Here is a 21534-nt window from a genome sequence, read left to right as displayed (position 1 = left end):
CAATTCTTGCAAAAACACACAGCATAAATAAATGATCTATGACTTGCAGTTCATAAAGTTCAACTGTTTTCTTTAGATGTAACAAACCTCAGTAAGTTTGGTGCAGTGGACTATGAGCAAAATTATTTCTATGTTTACATGTATTAAGATAGTAGCCCTTAAAGGAAAGCTTCCCCTTAAAGCTCCACTGGAAAACCACCAGCTTGCATTTGATATCTAATCTGAATATTATGAAAAGTCTAAATACCCCTGAAGCCATAAAGAAAGCTAAATTTCCCTGCAAGCTGCCTGTGGAGCCTGCAGTATTGGAGGTACGCCTAATGACATCTGAAGAACATTTAAAAAAAAAGATTTTGCCCTTACTACAGTTTTGATTTCTCTCGAACTTAGCAACAAGATTATTTCTTTTTGGCTTACATTGTGGTATGTCCAGGCTTTTCTTTGCCAACAGATGACAACCTAACATCTCTTTGGCAGCTGTGTTTCCCGATGGTGAGGTGTGCATGCGAAGGTGGTCTATTAATCTTTTTTCCTGGTCAAACCAAGCAACCATGGCTACCAAGTATTTCACAGAACAATGTGGACCAAGAAATGTCATCATGCTGCAAGATTTGCGCCAGTACAAACCAAAAGCTCAAAGTCAAGCTCAAAAACGTTTACAGCCATCGGCATTAAAACGCAAGTTACTGCATGACCCACAACTGAGGTTCATGCGAGACAAAAGGGTTCCCAGGAAGTTGGGAGATCTGAAGTTATCCACAGTAGTTTAACATAGGAATGTCTCATGCTGGAGCCAATGTTTTGACAAGAGGACCTGTTGTCATGGCAACAACTGTGTTTCCAAGCAGATACTTATATGCATAGCTTGCTCTCCCCCCTCCTCAGAACGAGGAGAACAAGAAAAAATAAGTAGGCACAAATGACTAACACGAATTTGAGGGAACTGGAAGTGTTGAAAAAGGTTCGAATGACAAGGTGGGAGTCTGCCGCAGGTTCTTCTAGGAATTAGGGGGGTTACAAAAAAAAAAAAAAAAAAAGACATTCCCTCCCATTGTGAGAATTGTGCAAGTGAAGGTTTAACGAGCCGGCTAGACGCAACTGAAATCTCACAGTGGACTGCATGCGGAAAAAAAAAGATATGCAGCAGACAAAAAAAGTATGCTTTGCTTTAAATACCATTGCTTGTTCACAAGCATGTCAAAGTGCACAAAATAATGCACTCGTTCAGTGACAATGCTCTCCTTCGGATCCATTTCCCTTTCCAAATGCACCGCAATGCACTTGGAAATGTTTTCCTACCCTTCAACTATGAAACATAGCTGTTCTCATGCTTTTTTTTTTTCGATTCTGCAGAGACCTTTTGCTGAACTCTACTCAGCAAGACAGCAGGAGATGTCACAAAACCTAGGATATCCAGCAAAACAAAGTTATGCTTTAAAGAATTAATTAGAGAAAAGAACCCAGTAATGAACATTGACGTATCTCTGGTGCAAGTCGGTTTTTCCCAGAAAGCAGCAAGTACGCAGAGGTAGGCCTTGGGACAGTTCAGAAATTGGGCTAGAAAACATTGCTAGAAAACATTGGACAGAACGTCAAAGTCAAGCATTAGCTTCCCGGTATACCTGCCAAACATTTACTGGAGTTAAAGAGGGATGTGGGGACCACTTTGCAAAGATAGCAAAAAAAAAAAAAAAACAGAAATCAAGTTTGGGATACCAGTAATTTTGGCATCTGCAATGCCTAACCTACACTGCATGAAAATGAGTTAGCTGAAAATGCACCGTAAGTGCCGGAAAAAAAAATCGTTTGTCAGTGCAGACGGCGAGAAAGGAGCGCAAAACAGTGCAATAACACCATAGTTCGCAGAGCGATCTTTTGTCTTTCCTGCTGCTGGTGCGTTGCCATCTTGGCATCGTTCGACAGCTCATAGCTTGCACCTTTACATTCCTACCTCCTCACTATGATGGCTACGTAGAAAAAGCATAAGCATAAGGAAACCAGGCACAAGATCGACAAAGTTCGCGAAGCACGCGAGTCTCCTACGAGCTCAGTGCACTAGCATGCTGAGAAGTGCCTCCCGATTTGCTGTTGCTATGGCAACCAGCGCGCCGACGCTGCTGGTGCCCTTGGATGCTCGCCTGCTGGGCCTGCTTTGAAAACTTTGTTCATCCATCATTTCTTCATTGATCACGTCAGCTCACACCACAATCGGAAGCGGTGAACTGATACTGAATAATAAGAAAACAAAGTTTAAAGCTGGACACACACTAAGAAAGTAAAGCGCAAGTCCGTGTGGGTGCTGCAATGTGGCAACGCCTCCACGATAGGTTTATGTTACAAACTACATCAAAACCCTCGCGAGGACACGTATTTCACACTGATATCAAGACTGGCCCGCCAAGTCTCCAGGATGGGCCCACCTTTCATTACAATGCATCTTGGATGAGCCCAATTAACACGTCAAGATAGCCATCCATGCAGAAGTGGGGGGAACAGCCAATGAAAGCTTCAACATAAAAAAAAAAGTGGTAAAGAGCTCCAATGTGTTAGGGCGCATTGTCAATACAGTGGACTTAAATTTTTCCCCAAAAGCACGAAGTGAGCAAGGATAAGCGTAAAACAGCTCAAAGAAAACAGAGTTGGATTAAAAGTTGTATCAAAAGGTATCCGCAGTTCAGATGTGCCACTGGGAAAAGAAAGCAATGAGTACAAGTATTCGCCTTGTAAAAATACAAGCCCCTACAAAGACAAGTCCCTTTGTCGAAAACATTGGCTCTAGCTTGAAGCTTTTCTTGCTCACAGCCTACCGTTGATCAGTACATAAGTTTACCTCTAAGGAAAGACGAGGACAACCAAAGAAGTACGAACAACGACAGTGCCCAGGTCTCTGTTCACATATCTTTCTTTGCCGTCGTCTTTCCTTGGCAATAAGCAAGTCATGCAGTAAATAACAAAACTACGCCAAGCTCAAGTTCTTCTAAAGCATGTCAATCACTAGAATTGAGGGAGTTGTCAGGGTCGGCTGACCATGACTGAGCTCGTAAAAAGGTCTTTGCCGTAATATGTGAAATTCCGTTCTTCAATCGTCGCGTGGGATGGAGATGGAGAAGCCCCGGGTGTGAATTGATGAGCCAATATGGGGGAACACGAGAAAAAAAAGAACCTTGCGACGAGAGAGCATCTTCCATCTCCAGGGCTTTGAGCTGAAGCGCACCTTTCTCCTCCTCGAGCTCGGCTATTCGCTGCTGCAGAGTTGTGACATCCGACGGCGTTGCATCCGGGTTTCCCTACGAGAAGGAGACAAAGACAGTTGAAGCGATCAAAAGCAAGCTCTTGGTAACACGTGGGTTCAAGCTAGAGAAGACTTCCATTATTTAAAGTCGTTTTATTTCAATCTCGACTGAAGGTCCTGCTGGCTTATGGTTTGCCAGGTTACTACGTCAGCCCATACTTTTTAACAACTACCACCAGAGCAGACTGCAAATCAAATGCGATGCACCATCAGATTTGACTGAATCGTGTGTTTTACGACACTGCAACCACCTGGCCAGGCTCGTACTCACAGAACCATCAAAAGACACCTTTATATGCGGATTGTGTAGACTAAGTCGAAAATTTCACTTCCTTCTGGCATACCACTGGCTTTGCCACGATGACTGTAGGTGCCAGATTTCTCGAATCAAAGGGACGGGGGTGAAAAATTCCCCCGTTTTCCTTGGCTCAGCTTTTCTAGAAATGACAAATTCCCTCAAAATGCCATGTTCCTCCTCCTGGTAGGAGCCCCTTATGCTCAAGCATCCGAGATCCTGAGCCACTGAGCTCTAGAGAGTTTCCTACAAAAATAAAAGTGTGAAATGTAGCATATTTGCATGAAGCGTTTATGGTGACAAGTTAAAGCTCGTACTCGGGCATTTATGTTCCTGCCTCACTGTCAAACGATGCTTTCACGCAAGATGTTTCACCACCGATCAGCCCAGTTAGTCACGTGACTTGGGAATTGCAGCGCTGGTGTCTACGAGAGCGGCAAGCAGGCGACATATCCTTGAACAGCCACTTTTCATGACATCGCTTTCAGTGTGCACCGATCGGCTAGTGGAGCGAAACCGGTTGAACTGATTGGCTGATTGAGCAAAACCACTTGAATCATCGAACGTGATGTGTACTACGTAACACGAAAGCTATAGTACTGCCGAAGGTAACTGTCAAAGAATACGTACCCAGAGCGGTTCATCCAGCATGGGATGATGGTTAGTACATGAATTTGCCTAAACGTCATCCGCCTGGCTTCGAAACGGCTTTTTCACTTTGCAAATTGATTACTTGCAACGAAATATTGCATTATGAAATGCAACAATTTGCAGTGATTATGCAAGTGTGGTCAGTCTCGTTGCCTTGAAATTTAGGCTAACAAAGACAGACACAGCATAATAAATAATGTCACAAGAACAATGCCACAAGTACAAAGATAATTCACATCCACGTGCTGAGCATCATTTCCATGGTAACTATACAATCAGAGTCAGAGTTTCCTCTAGTAACTTTTGTAGGAAACGATGCCTCATGTTAGAAAAAAGGTGGGTGTGCAGACACGAACACAAGCAGAGGGACACATTGTCCATTTGCTTTGCATCCCTGCACACCTACCTTTTCCTAACGTGAGCCCTTACCAACCAGCTAAACTCTCCCCAGACAACATGTAGGCATTCTAGGGATGTCTTGTGTACATACTTGTTTGGACGTTGGGGAAATACCAAATGTACCTAAGGATGTATCAAAGTGATCCTGAAAAGTTCTCAAGTGAAACACCGAAAGAGGTCCTATGGATGCCCACTTTAGGACTTTCAGTAAAACATGTTGTGGAGCTAGTTCGTTCATAGCTTTCAAAAGATGAAGCGCCAACAGAGACAGTACACTAAGGAAGAACAATGACAGGACAAGGCACTTCCTGTCATTGCGCCTTATCCTGTCATTGTTCTTTCTTAAGTGCTCTGTCTCTGTTGGTGCTTTACCTTTCGAAATCTAGGACTTTATTTACCGTACAGACTCGTGTAAGGGACGCACCCCCAAACTGGCAGCTCAAAATTTGTAAAAAAAATTTTTTTACGGAGAAGCAGTCGCGTTCGGTACCCCAAGGCCACACGCGTGTATTGTCAAATTTTTCTTTTGCTGTACATTTCTGCATGCTGCTACTAGATGGCAAGAGCTTTGCATTTATCGCTGAAGCAATGGTACATCTGTAGATCCAGGGTGTGCAGAAGTCAAGGCTGTACCAGCACCATTTCGAAGGAAAGGTTTGATCCCGCATAAAAGCCGCACCTCCCCAATATTGTGGCAAAAAAATTCGGCCCTTACACGAGTATAGGCTTGACGAATTTCTTTTCAGTGGTTCAGTCTCGATGAGGGTATAAAAGGTGCATCCAGGTAATGAGATCTCGGTATTTTGAAGTGACCACGTTATAAGAGATAAATAAATTTTAGGCTCGAAATGATTATTTGTTGTGAAAGTGGTTGTGCGTTCCCTCGTAGCTGAATCCGAAGCACTAGACTGCCCTGAGTAGTCTGGGTATGCAAATTTAGTGGCTAACTTTTGTGTGCATTCTATTTTACTGATGAAGCGTTTTTGATAGGGACTCGAGATTTAGTCGGCGCACTCTAAGCTTGGCCTGATCAGTAGTCTTGTAAGCATTTAGTTTGACATGTATGGGAGCTTTATGCAATTTTCTTCTCAAGGAAGACAGCTTTCCCTTCAGCTTTCTGACATATGGCTGAAGCAAGGGGTTTACAATTAAGATTACACGAGAGGTTCAGACCCAGCTGTTTCACCTGATCACTTTGGATAATTTTGGTGCTTCCAAAAAGTATATATAAATTTAAGTGGCTTTTTCTTATGCGTAAATGGGATGCGATGAGTTTTTGACGTATTTAATTTCACACCCTAAGTTTCATGCCAAGAGCAGATTGATTGAAATGATTTATTCTATTTGATCACCTGTGTTGTGTACGACTGTGTACAAAACACGGTTGTCGGCAAACAGTCCCATATTAACGGGATCTTTAACGGAGAACTGGAGGTCACTAATATGCATTAGGAATAAGAGGGGTGCAAGAGCTGACCCTTGAGGCACTCTGGAACGAATAGCAAGTTGCTGCGCGACATATTTGTCCAATGCCACAATCTTGTCTTCGGTTACTTAGAAAGCTAGAAATGCTATTTTACTTTGAATACCAAAAGCTGATAGTTTTGTAATTAAATCCCGATGTCAAACTACATCGAATGATCAAAAATAATGCACAGCGCGAAGAACAAGGACTGCGAGAGGCGACATACACAGTCTCAGAGTCCTTGTCCTTTGCGCTGTATGTTATTTTTGATCATGAATTACCAACTAGCCCAAGCAACCACCCTGGTACATCGAACGCCTTGGAGAACTCTAAAAATGCTACACCTAAATGGCCGTCATTAATTGCATTAGCTATATTAGTTATTTCAGCAAGTTGACTTATATAGTTGAAAGACTTTATCTAAAACCATGCTGTCGACTGTAATTTAGTTCATTAACTTCTAAGTGTGTTATTATGGCCTTAGAGATTGTGTTCCACCACTTCACAACAGCTTTGTGTTCTAATTTAAACATATCAGAAAGCATGTTTCTCTTTCTCAGAGACTGAAAGACGGAACCTCTAGGAGGCTGACTGCTAATGTGTGGGCCAAAAAAAAAAGGTCCACAAGTGACCTCCTCAGTACGTCCCTGTTAGGATAAGCTAAACTATTAGGTGAACTTAAAGAGAGCGTCCGTCTAGGATGCAGACGCACAGCCACCTGGCACAACGTCTCCTGATGCATGTCTGCAAAAAATATTTCACATGCCGATTCCACATTCCAATCAAGTCTGTGACTGAGCGTTTTCCGGACTTTCCCGATTGGGACGTTGCTTTAAAGTGCACCAGACATCGCCACTGGGATGTGGGATGGGGTGGATTTTGTTTGGAACGTCTATGGGACTTTTTTATGTCGTCTGGGTCAGTCGCTCTAATACTCCATGCCTGAGCCACCATGGCTGCTCGATGAGCTACTTGCCTAATGTACCACTGCATAAAAAAGCTTTGCTAATTGTTTTGCAAACCTTCTTTAGCTCCTGCAGTTCACGTTCAAACTGCTTGGCTCGACGCCTTTCGAGCGCCCTGGCTTTCAGTATCCTGTTGTCGGTCTCCCGCGTCGTCTCCTGAAGCGTCTTCCGCGTTTCCTCCAGAGCTGTTGTCTTCTCTTCCAGCTCCTTAGTGAGGGAGTTAATCTTAGCTGCAGGCAAGCATGCAAAGGGAAATAAATAAGCAGCAGTATTGAAATAAACTATCTCACTGAGCACAAATATGAATTAAAGAGACCAACTACGAATGTTGAATAGACTATTGTACATTTCTTGGATTTATACACAGAGAAGGTCGTGCGGATAGAATACAGTAGAACCTTATTGAAACAATACCATTTGATATGATTTCCTGCAATAGAGAACACAAGAAATGACCCAATACAGTTATACTTCTTTTTTACCAGATCATACGCTCTCAGGAAACACAATGTTTTCGCACCAACGTTCAGTACATCGCCAAACTGCAATAGTATATGTTTCCTGGCGACTAGATTCCACGTAAGCAAGAAAAGGAGCAAGGCACACATAGTCTAGAATAGCAGCCATTAGCAGCAACCCTTTCCCCACAATACTCGCCCGCCTGTTTCATGTGAAAACGCCGCCGCACACTCAGTTTCTTATTCCAGTACCAGCAAATCACCACTCGTATCATCGCATGCTGCATTCACAGCTATCACCACCAACCCTATTCCGATAACCATCTTCACAGATCTGTTTCACAGCGCAGTGCCGTTGGAAGCGTACTGCACACATTTAATAGGCAATAACCCAAACACGCCACTGTTCCCTACTACAGGTGGTGCGAAGGGAGCATTATGTTTCGTTCTGTTGGCATCGTCTTTCACCATTACCTACCAGCTCGATTTCGTTTAGGTTTGCTGTCGCTGTCTTAAAGCTACACAACAAGAATACAACAATGTGCATCTTGGGTCGCTCGGGCACTGTAAGCTCAAGGTCAGCGTCTCATGGTGCAACAATTGGCACCTAATGGACACGTCAAAATTTTCCACCAAAATGCCCTGCGTGAGGAAGCTGCTGACCCAGGCCAAATTCAAGGCGTGCAAACATAAGCTTGCCTAATCTGCAATAATGACGCCACGCACCTTGGGCTGCTAGGGCCCCACTAGTTCCATGCATGTATGTCGCCATCTCATGCTGCAACAGTTCACGCAACAGTTCCCATTACCTGGATGTCAACTTGACTCTTTCAAATTCTTTTAGTGAATTTTGAGCATATGCTTTCCTGGTTATTGCGTTTTCTTTTCTTGCGTTTTCTTTCCAAAATGTATGAACGAGGTTCTTGTGTGGTAAAAGAGTACAATTTATTTCCTTCAGGGCGCACACAATTCCATTTAGAAATTTCTTTAGTTGGGCACATTTTAAACAAGCAGAAAAGTGAAAGATAACCATTGTTTCTAGCCTTGTGATAATGAGCCCTTCAACTGGCGAATGGACCAGATCAAGAACTTTTTTACTTCGAATTATACTTTTTGTTTGCCCTGCTTTGTCAATCCCCTTGTCTGAAGCCTCTTGTGAGTCATAACTGCCTCTGAGATGAGTAACCACACACAAGTTTTACTTGGACTGTTACTTACTCACTTTTCTGCTCATACGTTTTTGTTCTATCATAATTTATACACTATATTTTCATATACTATACATTCTTATGTTACATATATTTATTCAATTACTTTCTTATGATGTTTAATGTTTGCTTTGTTCGTATCATCTTGTTTGATGCCTCTCGTGTATCATATGTTTGTGAAACAAGAAGGCGGAGGAAGCTGCAAAAGTATGCACTGAAGTCTCAGAGGCAACAGGCATCATTTGCATTTTGCATGCTAAATGGCACCACAACATCACACTGCTGATAAAGCACAGGTGTTATCAGCTGTGTAGTATCTATGCCTTGCTAGTGCAAGTTCATCAACATGCACATGAACTGGTAACCGATGAAAAAGAGCATATGCGTCAGCAGCACTGGAAGCGCAGGAAACCTGAACTTGAGTCGTTTTTCTTGGAGTTTGGTGATTAGTTTCTTGGACTCCCTGGCCTTTTCAGGTTTGGTGTCATTCTCACAATGCATCTTATCCTCTCCACATTTCTTGCTCCCTAATAGAAAAGGCAGGGAAATGTATCACACCTGGCTTTCGCAGACGCACAACAGGAAAGCACGGCTGCAGAGCTGACGCGAGATGGTTGATGTTTCACGCTCGGGAACGGCCCTCACCTCGTCATCAGAAGGCGAGGGCAGCTGTGCGTGATGTAGTTCAATGTGCAAAGCAGAACTGGCTCGATGGCACAAAGAAAACTGAAGAGTGCTGAGTGCAACGGTGTTTGCTACTGCGAGCCTTCGAGCTGCCAGCATTAGAACATAAAGTATAATAAGTGCTACACAGCCATTTTTGCACTTCACCAATATTGAAGTGTGACCAGAACCCACGAACAAATCAGTTGATGGCAAAAAAAAAAAAAAATTTACCCTGAAATGCAGTTGCCTGGTCTGCCTTTGCCTTCTCCACCGTCTCCTGGAGTCGGACCACTTTCTCTTGAAGCTCCGCATTGTGCGTCGCCAACTGGAACCTGGCTGACTCCAGCTTCCGGAAACCTTCCTCCAGATCCACCACTCGGCTCTTGTTTGAGTTGAGGTCGGCAGTAAGGGACACTTCGCGCTCCTTCCATGACATTTCCTGTTATGATGTTAAGAGTAGCGTTAATTTTATCTGTACTGTATGAAAAGCTTACAGGGCCTAGGTTAGACAAAAAAAAAATTTCATTCCACTTGGTCTTGTCACTTATAAGTGAACGGATCGCTATGTAGATGATACAAGCTGCTGCCGTCTGCAAATCTTAATTCAAGGCTATGTTCCCAATAACAGTCAAACATCATCATAACGAAGTCATGTCCGACACGAAAATACCTTTGTTATTGCCAACATTCATTGTACGCGCATGTTCACAGATTAATTTTGACCAGCTGATGTTCTTTAAAGGGCACCTAAATCTGTATACACGAGCATTTCCACGTTCCCCCCTTATTGAAATGTGGCAACTTCAGCTACAAATCAAGCCCATGACCTCATGATCAGCTGCCGTACACCATGGCAGGTATGTCTTTTTCTAATAACACAATACTCATACATTTACACAGTTCACTTGCACAATATTGTCACTCATAAAGAGCTAAAAAATGGGTAGGTAAGTACACTTCGCTGGCCATATAACATCTTCTGAATAATGAAGAATACCTATAATGACACTATTAAAACACTATAACCTAACCTTATCAATTGAAGACAGCACAGAGTGTGCCAAGATGGGATGAGAAGCATTCTTGTGAAACATTCCAAGGCAAAAATGGTGAGCTGTGGAAGGAAAGGCAGTCAGCATAGAAGTCTCCGAAGAGCAGTGGGACAAGAAGGAAGGACAGGAAAATATGCGACATTGAATTCGGGCATCGCAGAAGAACAGTAACAATGTAGAAAAAATGAATGAAAAGCAATAACAATTTTTTTGCAACACAAAGCACTGACAGCCTAGCCAAGCACAGGATAGCCTAGACAACAAAGAAATATGGAAGGCTCACTTTCAAAAGCACGAGAGAGTCCATCTCCATGCCAAGCAATTAAAGTTCAGAGAAAAGCAAGGAAGGTGCATAAGGAGTGAACGGCCAATCAATGCGCAGCCGAGGTAACGCTAAGCAATGTGTGTAGGTTTAGGTACATGCACAAGGCAAGGAGATGCGAAAGGGCTAGCATAGTGCTTTCACAGGGCATTTTCTTTACCTTTTCTAAGAAATTCTGCTGCATTAACCGCATCTCGGCCCGAGTGTCGTCCAGGTCATCAACGACAGTCTTGCTTCGAAGACTGAGGTCTTCCGTCATGAGCTGGATGGTCACAGAGCACACGAGTGCACATGAGATGGGTTGGGTTGCGCTCTAAACCCGAGGTGTCATGTGCAGTATTCTAGTGGCAGTATGGGAATGTCTGCCATCAAAATATGCTAAAGTTGGCACATCAAACAAATAGTTTATGCAGCGAACCCAATGAAAAAGTTGGCTTTTAAATCTAGCATATGGCGTGCAGCTTTCAACGATGAGAGTTACACATGAATGTCGGCGCTTCAAACATGTAGTTTCAGCAACCAATTCAAAAGACATGGTAAAGAACCTGTGACAGGTTCTTGTGCCCATGTGCAACCACCATGGCTACCTACTCGGGGGCTTACCTCCTTACACAAGCAGAGGACGCAATGAAAGTATGCAAAAATAATTTATATCTTTTAAAAATGAAACAATAAAATTGGCATGCAATGTAAAAAAATAAACATAACAGGACAGAACCTAGCAAGTAATATGCAGACGGCTGGTCAAGCGATTCTCAATGCTAGCATTACGATACAACATATATGCTATGGGGTATGGACTGTGATCATGGAATCTAGAGAGAAAATAGTGTGGCTTCACTCCAAGTAAATGCGCCCTCTATTACTCCACAACATCAATTACTGTCGCCAGGACGATGCACCACCAAAGACTTTGGAAGCCTGTGCAAGTTCATCATACCTTGAAGGAGCCCTGTACCACTTTTTATCAAAGTGGAGAAAGACATTTGAAGAGAAAATAGGCTATTTCAGAAATACTTTGCCACAAAAAAATATTTGAATGCATTCAGAATAAGCAGAGTTATTGGCATTCAAACATGGCCTCCATTGTGCTCCCGTTCCTTCTTCAATGCCTTGCACTGCGAATGCTATGGGCAGAGTGGGGTGTGCCCACAACGCTCCACCTTCTACATGTCACTGTGGTGCACAGTTCAAATTTCATTTTGGACGTTAACGTAGACACCACGACTTCCAATTTTGGTGCATATGATGCGCTGAACATGAGCCAAACGCGGTTGTGCTCAGTGAGCTGCAGCGTGCTTAGCCAGTGGACTCGTGGTGGCACCCCGCAGCGGCCGCAGTATCTACGCTACATAACAGACCATAGCTACCAATAGCAGGCCGCATATGGGAATCCGCTTTATTATGAAATAAAATGTCCAGAAGAGAATGAGGAGCAGGCTTCTGTTGAAAGGAGAGCGTTTGAGAGAATGGTGATGTTGCGCTTGTGGGAGACATGCGGGGTTCTCCTCCGTACTCTTGGGACAAAGGAACGACAACACAGTAGTGCAAACAATCACAAGGGCATTTATTGCACCTTTCATAGATCAATGCCTGCTAGCCGAGTTGCTATCCCCAAAACATGCCGATGGGCGGGCGACAAATCTAGAAGTCCGACTTACCGCGACCGCATTGCGAGCGAATATGTTCGCCCCATGCTGGATCCCAACGCCTGGTCGTGCGCGTGTACAGTCACGCCAACGGTGTCCAAGGCGGCCACGCGAGATGGTCTCGCAGAAGCATGGGTCGGAGCGGTACGGCATGTCCGTCCCGCTTGCTTCCCGAACCGAAAGAAGGCAAGCGCCTTCCTTTCGGCGCCCAAGTAACCTCGCCTGTCGGCGGCGTTAGCAGCGCAACACTAGCGCCATCTCTCGCACTGCGCTTCAACCACTCCGAGCGCCGCGGGCGCCAGGCCACGCGAGCCGTGCGGGAAAACAGCATATCAGGGGATGCGCTATGCGGGAAAAACATCAGGGGACGCGCGAAAGTCGCGCATCCCCACACGCTCCACTTGCGAGCTCCACGCACCGCATACGACAGAAAAACTTGACTGAGATGTCCACAGCAGCGTACGCTATTCATGGGCTATGTTATTTCACCAAGTCTGAGGGGTGGTTCAGGGACCCTTCAAAGTTCATCATGGGACTTTACATGCCTTGGCTACACCTGGGCTGCAAGAAGAGTAATCAATGGAATGCCTTAAACTGGTTTTGACTTCAATAAATTGTTAAGCCTCCTTCTGCGTTTCTTCCTTTTTTCAAAATGATTACGTCTTCCCCCCTTGAAGTTCAAAACTTAGGAGCACTAAAAGCACCATGAAACACTAGAAATGTAACTTAAAAAAATATTATGCCAACAGCATCTGGTGTATTTATAGTCTATATATATATTGTTGCCACCATCTTGTCAAATAGAGGACGTCTCACTCCATTGCTTGCTAACATATTGCTGCCATTTTCAACATAACATCACAAATTCCGCATATTTTATTTAGAACAGGAGTCACATATTACAATATCTTTTCTTTTTTGCACGTAGGTGGTGCATACCTGGATGGCCTTGCTGCGTGCCTGGAGAACCTGGTCCTTCTCACGGAGGTTTTCTTGCAGGTCCAGGATCCTCCGCTCTAGCTCAAGGATCTGGTTGTTCAGCTCGAGGATCCTGGAGTCCTTGTACACCATCTGAGCGTACAGACGCTCTTCTTCCTTGCTGCTGCCACCACCGTTCCCACCACCATCCTGCCGCTGGCCAGAAGACTGCATGCAGACGAGCCCCTTCTGGCATCGGCTACTCTACCAGAACACCAGAGCTGAATTCTGAAGAGTATTTGTGCTTAGCATTCAAATTTGAACCACCTTTAGCTAAGAAGCACTCATGGATTCCGGCTTAACTTCTAAGGGCCGTGCCTACTATATCCCTCTCAAACCCAAGAAAAAGCCCAGTGGACTAGTGATACAAAACTATCAATAGTATTATCAATACCATTGACAGTTAAGTCATTGTGAGTTATCGACCATAACAAAAATCTATCGATGGTACTACAGATAGTATCAGATCACATTGCGTACTGCACATGATGTTTTTCTGCATGTCTTTCTGAGTGCACCTGTCTTCCTGCATGTCTGTAGTCACATGCTGTGCATGCTGTCACAAGCCTAGCGCTCTGCATTCTTGCAGTGCATGCATCACCGCCCAGCGGCGGTAGAGTTTATGTATGGCACGGCCTACTGTACTGCTCCGGATTACAGTCTTTCTAGGTTCCACAGATTAAAGGGACTGACAAGCTATCTTTATGGACGCAGTTTTATATGGTGCAACAAGAAAGCCCATCCTCAGAAGTGTTTATACCTGCAGTGCTTACTTCCGAAAGCGCATGTAAATTCTGTAAGCAGACTGTTTCAATCTGAGCAATCTCTAAAGAAGTATGAGTCCCGCCACCAGCAACCCTGAGAACTGAGAGCGATGCCGGTAATCCATCTCGCAAATTGGGAAAGCAAAACAACAGGGGCTTTTGCAAGAGGGAGTGCAACTTTTGTTAACCATCAGCACTTCGGCCTTTTCAGCCACTTTTGAAAGTAACAGGCACTTTCAATAAGCACTTGTTGCTGTACAGACCTTTGTAAGTTTTCCATCACTTTTTTTTCCTTAAGTACACACATATGTCATGGCTTACCCCTGCTGGCCTTATTCTGAGGGTAGATAAGCCAAGCCAATTCATCCAAAATGAAACCATGCTTTTGCAAGTAATGGCACAGTAGCACCACACACAATTTTAATGTCTCATCGCTCAAAACAGCCTCAGCAATTTGGAATTTAAAATTCTAGCTCACATGCAAGATCAGAACCTAAATCCTTACACACAAGTGCCTAACTACGATCTTTGTGGATTATAGCAGCGAAATTGATGACCAAGATTTTGAAACGTCCCCATCATTGCAAGTCATCACACAAAGGCAGCACCTCTATTTTATTCACAATCAAATGTTTAGCTGCACATTGTAAGTTGATACTATATAAAATTGATATACCATATACTTTGACGTACACGCTGATAGTATATGATACATAGTACATAATGCTTCCAGATTGGCTGCTGCATCATCCGACACAAGCCCAGTCCTCTGCCTTGCGAAAATGCTCAACCTAAATGTCATGATACTACATTACTGAAAAGTTTTGTGTAACAGCACTAGTCAACTATTGCAAAACTATTGGTAGCACCATCAATAAAAATGTTGCTGGACCAGTATTATAGTACTATCGATAGCAATACTGCTAATAGCATTTTTTTTTTTCACTATCGATAGTTTCAGAAAACAATCAATAGTCGGTTCAGTGATAGTTTTTCATTACTAATAGTGACAGAGCAACTTTCGTAACCAGTTCTTATTATGAACCAGCTCCTAAGTCGATGAGGGTAGTTTTATGAGCTTGCTATTAAGTCATCATCTAATTTGTTGTGGTACAGCCTGCTAAGAATCTGAGAAGCCTTTTACTTGGTAAATGACACAAGTGGATGCCTACTCCAGCATTCCCATTGATGCTATGACTATCACTCAGACAGGTAAACAACTCATTTATTTACCTCAGCACAGAGATAAAATTATAACATTGCTCGGAGTTCTTGTGTGCTGGTTTTTCACACTGCATTGCAGTGCAGTTTTGTGGCATTTAAAACGCACTTTGTGGGCGTTCTTCACTGTTGGTGGTAACACAACGGTCCCACACAAAGTAATATAGATTTTCTTGAAAATCAAAGGCAACTTGATGATGCAAACTATTAATGTATGGTGCAGCTGCTAGTGCATTGGACTTTAAGTCAAAGCAAGTTTTTCTTTTCCTCTGCGATCTTTTTTTTTGGTCTTGAACAGGATAAAACCTAAAATCTATGCAGATTGACACAGGGTCAGAGGAGGAGGTACTAATAGTACTACCACATGAAAAAATGTAACACGCACGATTCCCACAGCAGCTTAAAGTGACAGACTTTCTTCTATAACTTGTACATGGCCTCATAATCTGCTAGCGTAAACAAATGAACAGAACTTAAATAATGCACACAAACAGAACTTGAACTTGTGTACAGTGATGTGTCATGACAAGTGCACCACTACAAATACAGATAGGCTGTTCCTGGGCACTACAATAAACAATGACTGATTCATTTGTTGATAATCTAAAACTGTTAGCCACCAGAACAAAGTTCTCAGGTTTGCTCAAATCTCTGAGGCCATGCAGCAACCCACCTGTTTCGCTGTCTGGCCACCAGGTGTCTCCGCACTCTCCATCAGCAGCTGGTCACGTTGAAGTAGCTGCTGCTCAAGCCGCTCGACAGTGGATTCGTACGACCGCTGCAATGTTTGCATCTCCTGTTCCTTCTTGTGAAGCTGCGACTTGGCCTCATCCAGTTGATGCTTGAGGACTCGGACGCGACCCCTTGATGCTTCCGCAGATGCATCATGGTGCGGAGTTGTGGGCTTTGACACATCTTCACATTGTTCCTGACAAAAAGTAGCAGAGCCCCTAAACATAGTGCCACTCAAGTAGCAACGCAAACAGAGGTTTAACATAAACATAATGTTACAAAGAGAGTTCTCAAAAACAAAGACAGTATGATATATATGTAGGCACCCTAGCTGTATGAATTACCTGTAACCTTCACATAGCCAACAAACCAAAAGAAAAGCTTTTCTGGACCTAGTTAAACATGTAACTTCATGGCAGTTTCCTTGGTCACCCCTGTTAATAGATTACATAGATCAAAATATTGCAGAAAAGGCATGGGCTTAAATATATTCAATGAATAACAGTTAAGGAAGACACAAACTAGCTCATTCATTTGGGATACTGAATTAATTTGACATACTGTGGTATCTCATCAGCTCGCAGCTGTTAAGCATGAATCTATCCTTTTACCTACAACTAGTCCAAAATACAATTAACCAATTAGTCATTAAACAGGAGACATGTACTACATTCACCTGCCTTTTCCTGTTCTTTGCATTCATGATTCACTGATCACAAACGTGACTTACTCATAGTTATTGTTTAAATGACACAATTACTACTGTTACTTGACCCTGGTAATCCAAGCTTGGCATCTGGGTTTCAAATTCCCATTGCGCCCCCCATCTCCAACAATATCTTGACCCTCCAAATGACATTTGCTGCAGCATCTACATGGCTTTCCACCATCAAGATAAACTTTGCAATGTACATAGCAAAAGACACAATTGTCACAGTTGGGACACACATACACACGCAAAGAAAAGGCACACAGACGACAACACAGGTGACAGAGCAATTCAGCAATAATGTGCGCAGCAAAATTTGTTACAGCATATCGAAATTGAAATTTGCAAGCTTGGCTTTTAAAAAGGAAGCATACACATCGAAACCAATGTTAATAAACTCACTAGGTAAGGCAGGTAAATGCAACGGCAAGCACTCTTACCACTTCAGGTGATGCCTCGTGCTGGGCCTTCGCTTGGTTCGTGAGCTGAGCAATCTTCGCCCTCGACTGGAGCTTCAGTTTCTGATACCTTGCTGCACTGTCCTGCAGTGGGGGTAGGCAGGAAGAATAGGAAAGAAATTAAAAATATGAAGAGCAAAAATAAAGAGCAGCCAGGCAGACCTCCAGTTCTTTCTCTTTCTTCTTGAGAATCTCCTCATTGGACCTGACAATGTCCTTGAGCTGCTGAATGAGCAAGTCCTTGTGGTCGGGGTCGTCCATCGTGAATCGTAGAGGTCACGCTGAAAGAAAGAAAGAGAAATAAAGGTAGAACCAGCACAAACTTTTCAGCTGATAACTGGGGTGGCCCAATCCAGAGTTCCTGCAAGCGGTACATAACTGGAGCTACACAAGGTCACAAGATAATGTTAGATAAACGAAATGCATTTTTGTTCAATACAGTACAAGCTGTGCACTGTAAGAAAGATATGTAAAACCAACATAATCTAACTTAAGCTTACCAAATGTAACCTAACTGAAGTGTGGATTAGAGATATAATATGCACAAACAACATTTCAGTTTAGATAGAAGTAAGAGTTTGGCAGGTTATGGAGTGTGTGAAGTAGATAACTTGTTATCTTGTGACAGAAACTGGTTGTCTATCAGTTTCTGTCAGTGGCACCTTACTGGAACTATACTAAGCAACGTTACGCTAGAAACAGAAAATATGTTTTTCTTCAATACAATACAGCCTACACAGTATAACCTCCTCAGACCTGAAACCCACTCAAGGGCATAATAACTTTTGAAGCCAGTTATTATTACCAACTGGCACATTATGAACGTCAAAACACTATTTTTCGTTTGAGTACTCCGGTTAGCTGTTGAAGGCACCATCTCCATGTTAGTGGAGAATGTAACCATCTCCGCATCATTCTTGTAATAAAAACAGTTTTTACTGGGCAGAAGACAAAGAAGATATAACAACACATAGTATGCTAAATTGTCGATGTTACATCCTCTATATCTGTGTCAAATCACATAATTCGAGAGGTATTTCATGGTTGCCTTCTACCGTCTGTGACGGCACCCCTAACCGAACTTGGGGAATTTTCACAAAAACTTATAACAGTAATGCCCCTGAATCACTTTCATGCAATTCTGCATGCTTCAGACTATAAATCGGGGTTGGATACTTTACGTAATTGCACTTGAGGTAATGCTGAAAAGCAATCCATTTTTCCAATTGGGTACTATGGGACCGAATTGGATAATGACACTACATAAAACAAACCTAATTTTGACATAACCTAACCAAACCTAACTAGAAATGTGGATTAGAGATCTAAGCTGCTTAGCTAACACTTTAGTTTAGACTGGAAGAAATAGAATTTGTCATGCTATGGAATGCACCGAGGGGGTAGCCAAGGATCTGTTAGGGCAACAGAATGGATGCCAAGAAAAGGGAAATGTAGGCAAGGGCAAGAGAGAATTTAATGAAATGATGAGTAAAGAAAATACGCAGGCATAGGGTTGGTTTGTTAAACACAAACTAGGGGTCACTGGGTACCCACGGGAATCTATGGGAAAAAATCTTTGTCCTGCAGTGGACTTAATTAACTATAGGCTGATGATGACAGTGTTAACATGGACAAGCCCGATGCCACAGTTGGTCAATGAGTCGGAAGTGGTGCATATTTCCAAAGTGGCAATATCAATATCATGCGTTTAAGCACATTCAGCAACAAACAGGGCAACTACACCGTCCCGATGCTGATGCCAAGGTTGTGGAATCTGCCATGACAGTATGTGAATGAGATAACCAAAACTGTGCTGAAAACAAAAGCAGTTTAGAATGCACTGAAGTGCTACACATGTCATCTCAATCATGCAAATGTGTGCATCTAGCAGCTAGTGTTTATTTTAGATGCAGAGCAATACTGCATTACATGATTATACTGATTAGATTTATTTGTGCTGCTCCCAATGGAAAATGTTTGACGAGAAGTGAGGTAATCTACAGATAGTTTGTACACTGTGAATAACCTGCTTTTTGCAGTAGTTTTTCATTAGTAGAGTTGCCTTGACATAACTATTATATAATAGTTTCATACTGTTAACTATACATATAGTGCAATGGAATGATGTCAACTTTGCAGAGGGGTGCGGCACATGCATAAGCCGGCACTATCTATCGCATTCACTGACAAAAACTAATAACTATATCTTCACCGACAGACTATGCCTTCTAGAAAAAATACATTTATTACGATTAATCATTGTGCTAGTGGAAAAGAATAAAGGCAAGTGAAGTGATAGAATGACAGGAGTATTTGTTCTGATGCACTCTCTTAGTGTCTTTTCCCATGAGCCCCCCCTAATGGTTATGTCAACCACTCAGACCAGCTTGTGACACTTTGAAAATTCTTACTGTTCGACTTTAATTCTTTTGTCATCTTGCACTTCTGAGCGTGTATCTGTGCAAGTGCAAGCTTTGTTGCGAAGGGTATGGTATGTAGATGTTCGAGTATTTCATGTTGATGTCATGTCAGATGTCATGTAGATGATTCAAGTATTTTAACACACTTGTGAGGATCGGCACCCATCGTGCGGCTGTATTTGTGTTTATACGTGCTTCGCCGCGTGACCGCTAACCAGCCCAGCTCACTACCCTACTTTAGCAAAGAAAGCGACAGGGAACAATTGCGACTGCAAGAAACGTTCATCATTTGGGACAGCTGTCGTACAGACTTGAAAAGGTTCAGCCTTTTGATTCCATTGTCTAGAGGCTAGGTCTCGATGACGCTTATAACTCCATAAATTTAAGAATTTTCTTCCGTCATGCAACATTTCAATCCCTCAATGCGAAACATATTCAGCAGCATCGTCTAGCTAGGTTTGACATTTGCGTGAAAATCAAATTACAAAATCAGGTGAGGCATACATTTGAATACGACAAATTATGTCTCTGTTCCTCGATCACATTCAGCGTAAAATGCGGCGTGACCGGTCCCCGAACGACAATAAAAAGAGTGAAACTTCCCATGTTACTATAGTGCCTAGAATATACATGTTACTAGAAGATATATCTGCTCTTCCACAATAAGACTAAAAACATCAGAACGAATAAATTGCTGCAATTATCAGCACAGAGTTATCACATGGTCCCCTAAAGGTTTTATGCTCGAGTGGAACCTCAGATACAACAATCGCCGATCGGAAACTAACGCGAAGCTTACGACTCGCAGCTTAGCTTAGCTGCTACTGTTAATTCGAACGGCATTCACCGCCACGTCAACCAGATAGACTGACCCCGGCACTAACCTTCCACTAAGCGATAATCAGGTCATTGTCACTGCCAAACGCAAAACATAAGCAAACGAACACATGGGACGTACCCAATTGCGAGCGGCCGGGAAACATCTGTCTGCGTGTCGCTGGACCGCTCCCTCCAGTTCTTTCAGGACACATTCATCCTTCCTCGATCACGCTGTGACCGTAATTCAACAGTCACGCTTAAGCTCTCGCTTTCCGATATGTTAGCGAAACGGCGCGACGACTAACTTTATTGCAAATACGAGCACTAATAAAAACTGGCTACGTGGTCCTCTTTCGCTTTTAGGGTCGTTTACATGGGCGGCGCCATACTTATTTGTTCATGTGACCTTCCAAGCTGGCGACATCCAAGCAGAAACGAAACAGAAACTCCCATCTAGAGAGATGCGTGTTTTAAAGAGACTTGCTGCGAAGAAAAAGAAAAGAGGCTTACCTGTGTAGGACTCACAATACAAGGCCAGCTTTGCCCACATTTGTTGCCCTAACGTGGCAACAGGAGAAAATTTAGCTGTGGATTTGCGTTCATCTGTGGCTTGCTCGCGGTACTAACACAGGTCACGAAGTCCTCCACAAGCACTCTGTGCCACATTTTTGCATGGTCTCCGGGACCGGGGCATTGCGCTGGTTGCAACTGCACGGCGCACCATAATGTAGGCAATAATCTTCAGGGTCATATATATACGTTTCATTGTGCACTGTCATAGCTGTGCTGCGGTCTAGCCATAGCACCGCTTTTACATGTCACCGTTCATCCTCAGACAATAAAGCACTTTGGTGAGCTAGTTAGCACATCATTGGGAAAACAAGTAGCGCGACAAACTGGACTAAACAAAAAGACAGCGCACAGTCTTTTGTCTTCTTGTCTAGTCCCATTTTTAGCGCTGTTCATTTTCCTCGAATGAACAGAGGTGCGTTGGCTGGCATAAAGCAAAAC

At 43.2% G+C, this 21534-nt stretch overlaps 1 protein-coding gene across 5 annotated transcripts in view; it reads right to left on the bottom strand.

Annotated features, from left to right (window-relative positions):
• Nucleotides 1-21127, bottom strand: part of LOC126544959 (uncharacterized) — a 49433-nt gene extending 28306 nt beyond the window's left edge. For 2 of the 5 annotated variants that reach the window (XM_050192538.2, XM_050192540.2), the window contains exons 1-9: nucleotides 20663-20901; nucleotides 17447-17565; nucleotides 17267-17368; nucleotides 16059-16313; nucleotides 13362-13568; nucleotides 10934-11035; nucleotides 9631-9838; nucleotides 7125-7297; nucleotides 3164-3287 (exon numbers count right to left, since the gene is read on the bottom strand). In XM_050192538.2, the coding sequence (XP_050048495.1) occupies nucleotides 3164-3287; nucleotides 7125-7297; nucleotides 9631-9838; nucleotides 10934-11035; nucleotides 13362-13568; nucleotides 16059-16313; nucleotides 17267-17368; nucleotides 17447-17545 (1270 nt within the window). In that variant the 5' untranslated portion in view covers nucleotides 17546-17565; nucleotides 20663-20901. Of the gene's footprint in view, nucleotides 1-3163; nucleotides 3288-7124; nucleotides 7298-9630; nucleotides 9839-10933; nucleotides 11036-13361; nucleotides 13569-16058; nucleotides 16314-17266; nucleotides 17369-17446; nucleotides 17566-20662; nucleotides 20902-21033 lie in introns of those variants that run through there. The other 3 variants (XM_055078032.2, XM_050192539.2, XM_050192541.2) reach the window with 3 other exon arrangements.
• Nucleotides 21128-21534: the final 407 nt, after the last annotated feature.

Source organism: Dermacentor andersoni, chromosome 10 (assembly GCF_023375885.2).
Source record: "Dermacentor andersoni chromosome 10, qqDerAnde1_hic_scaffold, whole genome shotgun sequence".
Classification (NCBI taxonomy): Eukaryota; Metazoa; Arthropoda; class Arachnida; order Ixodida; family Ixodidae; genus Dermacentor; species Dermacentor andersoni.
This window is presented reverse-complemented; position numbering and strand designations above follow the sequence as displayed.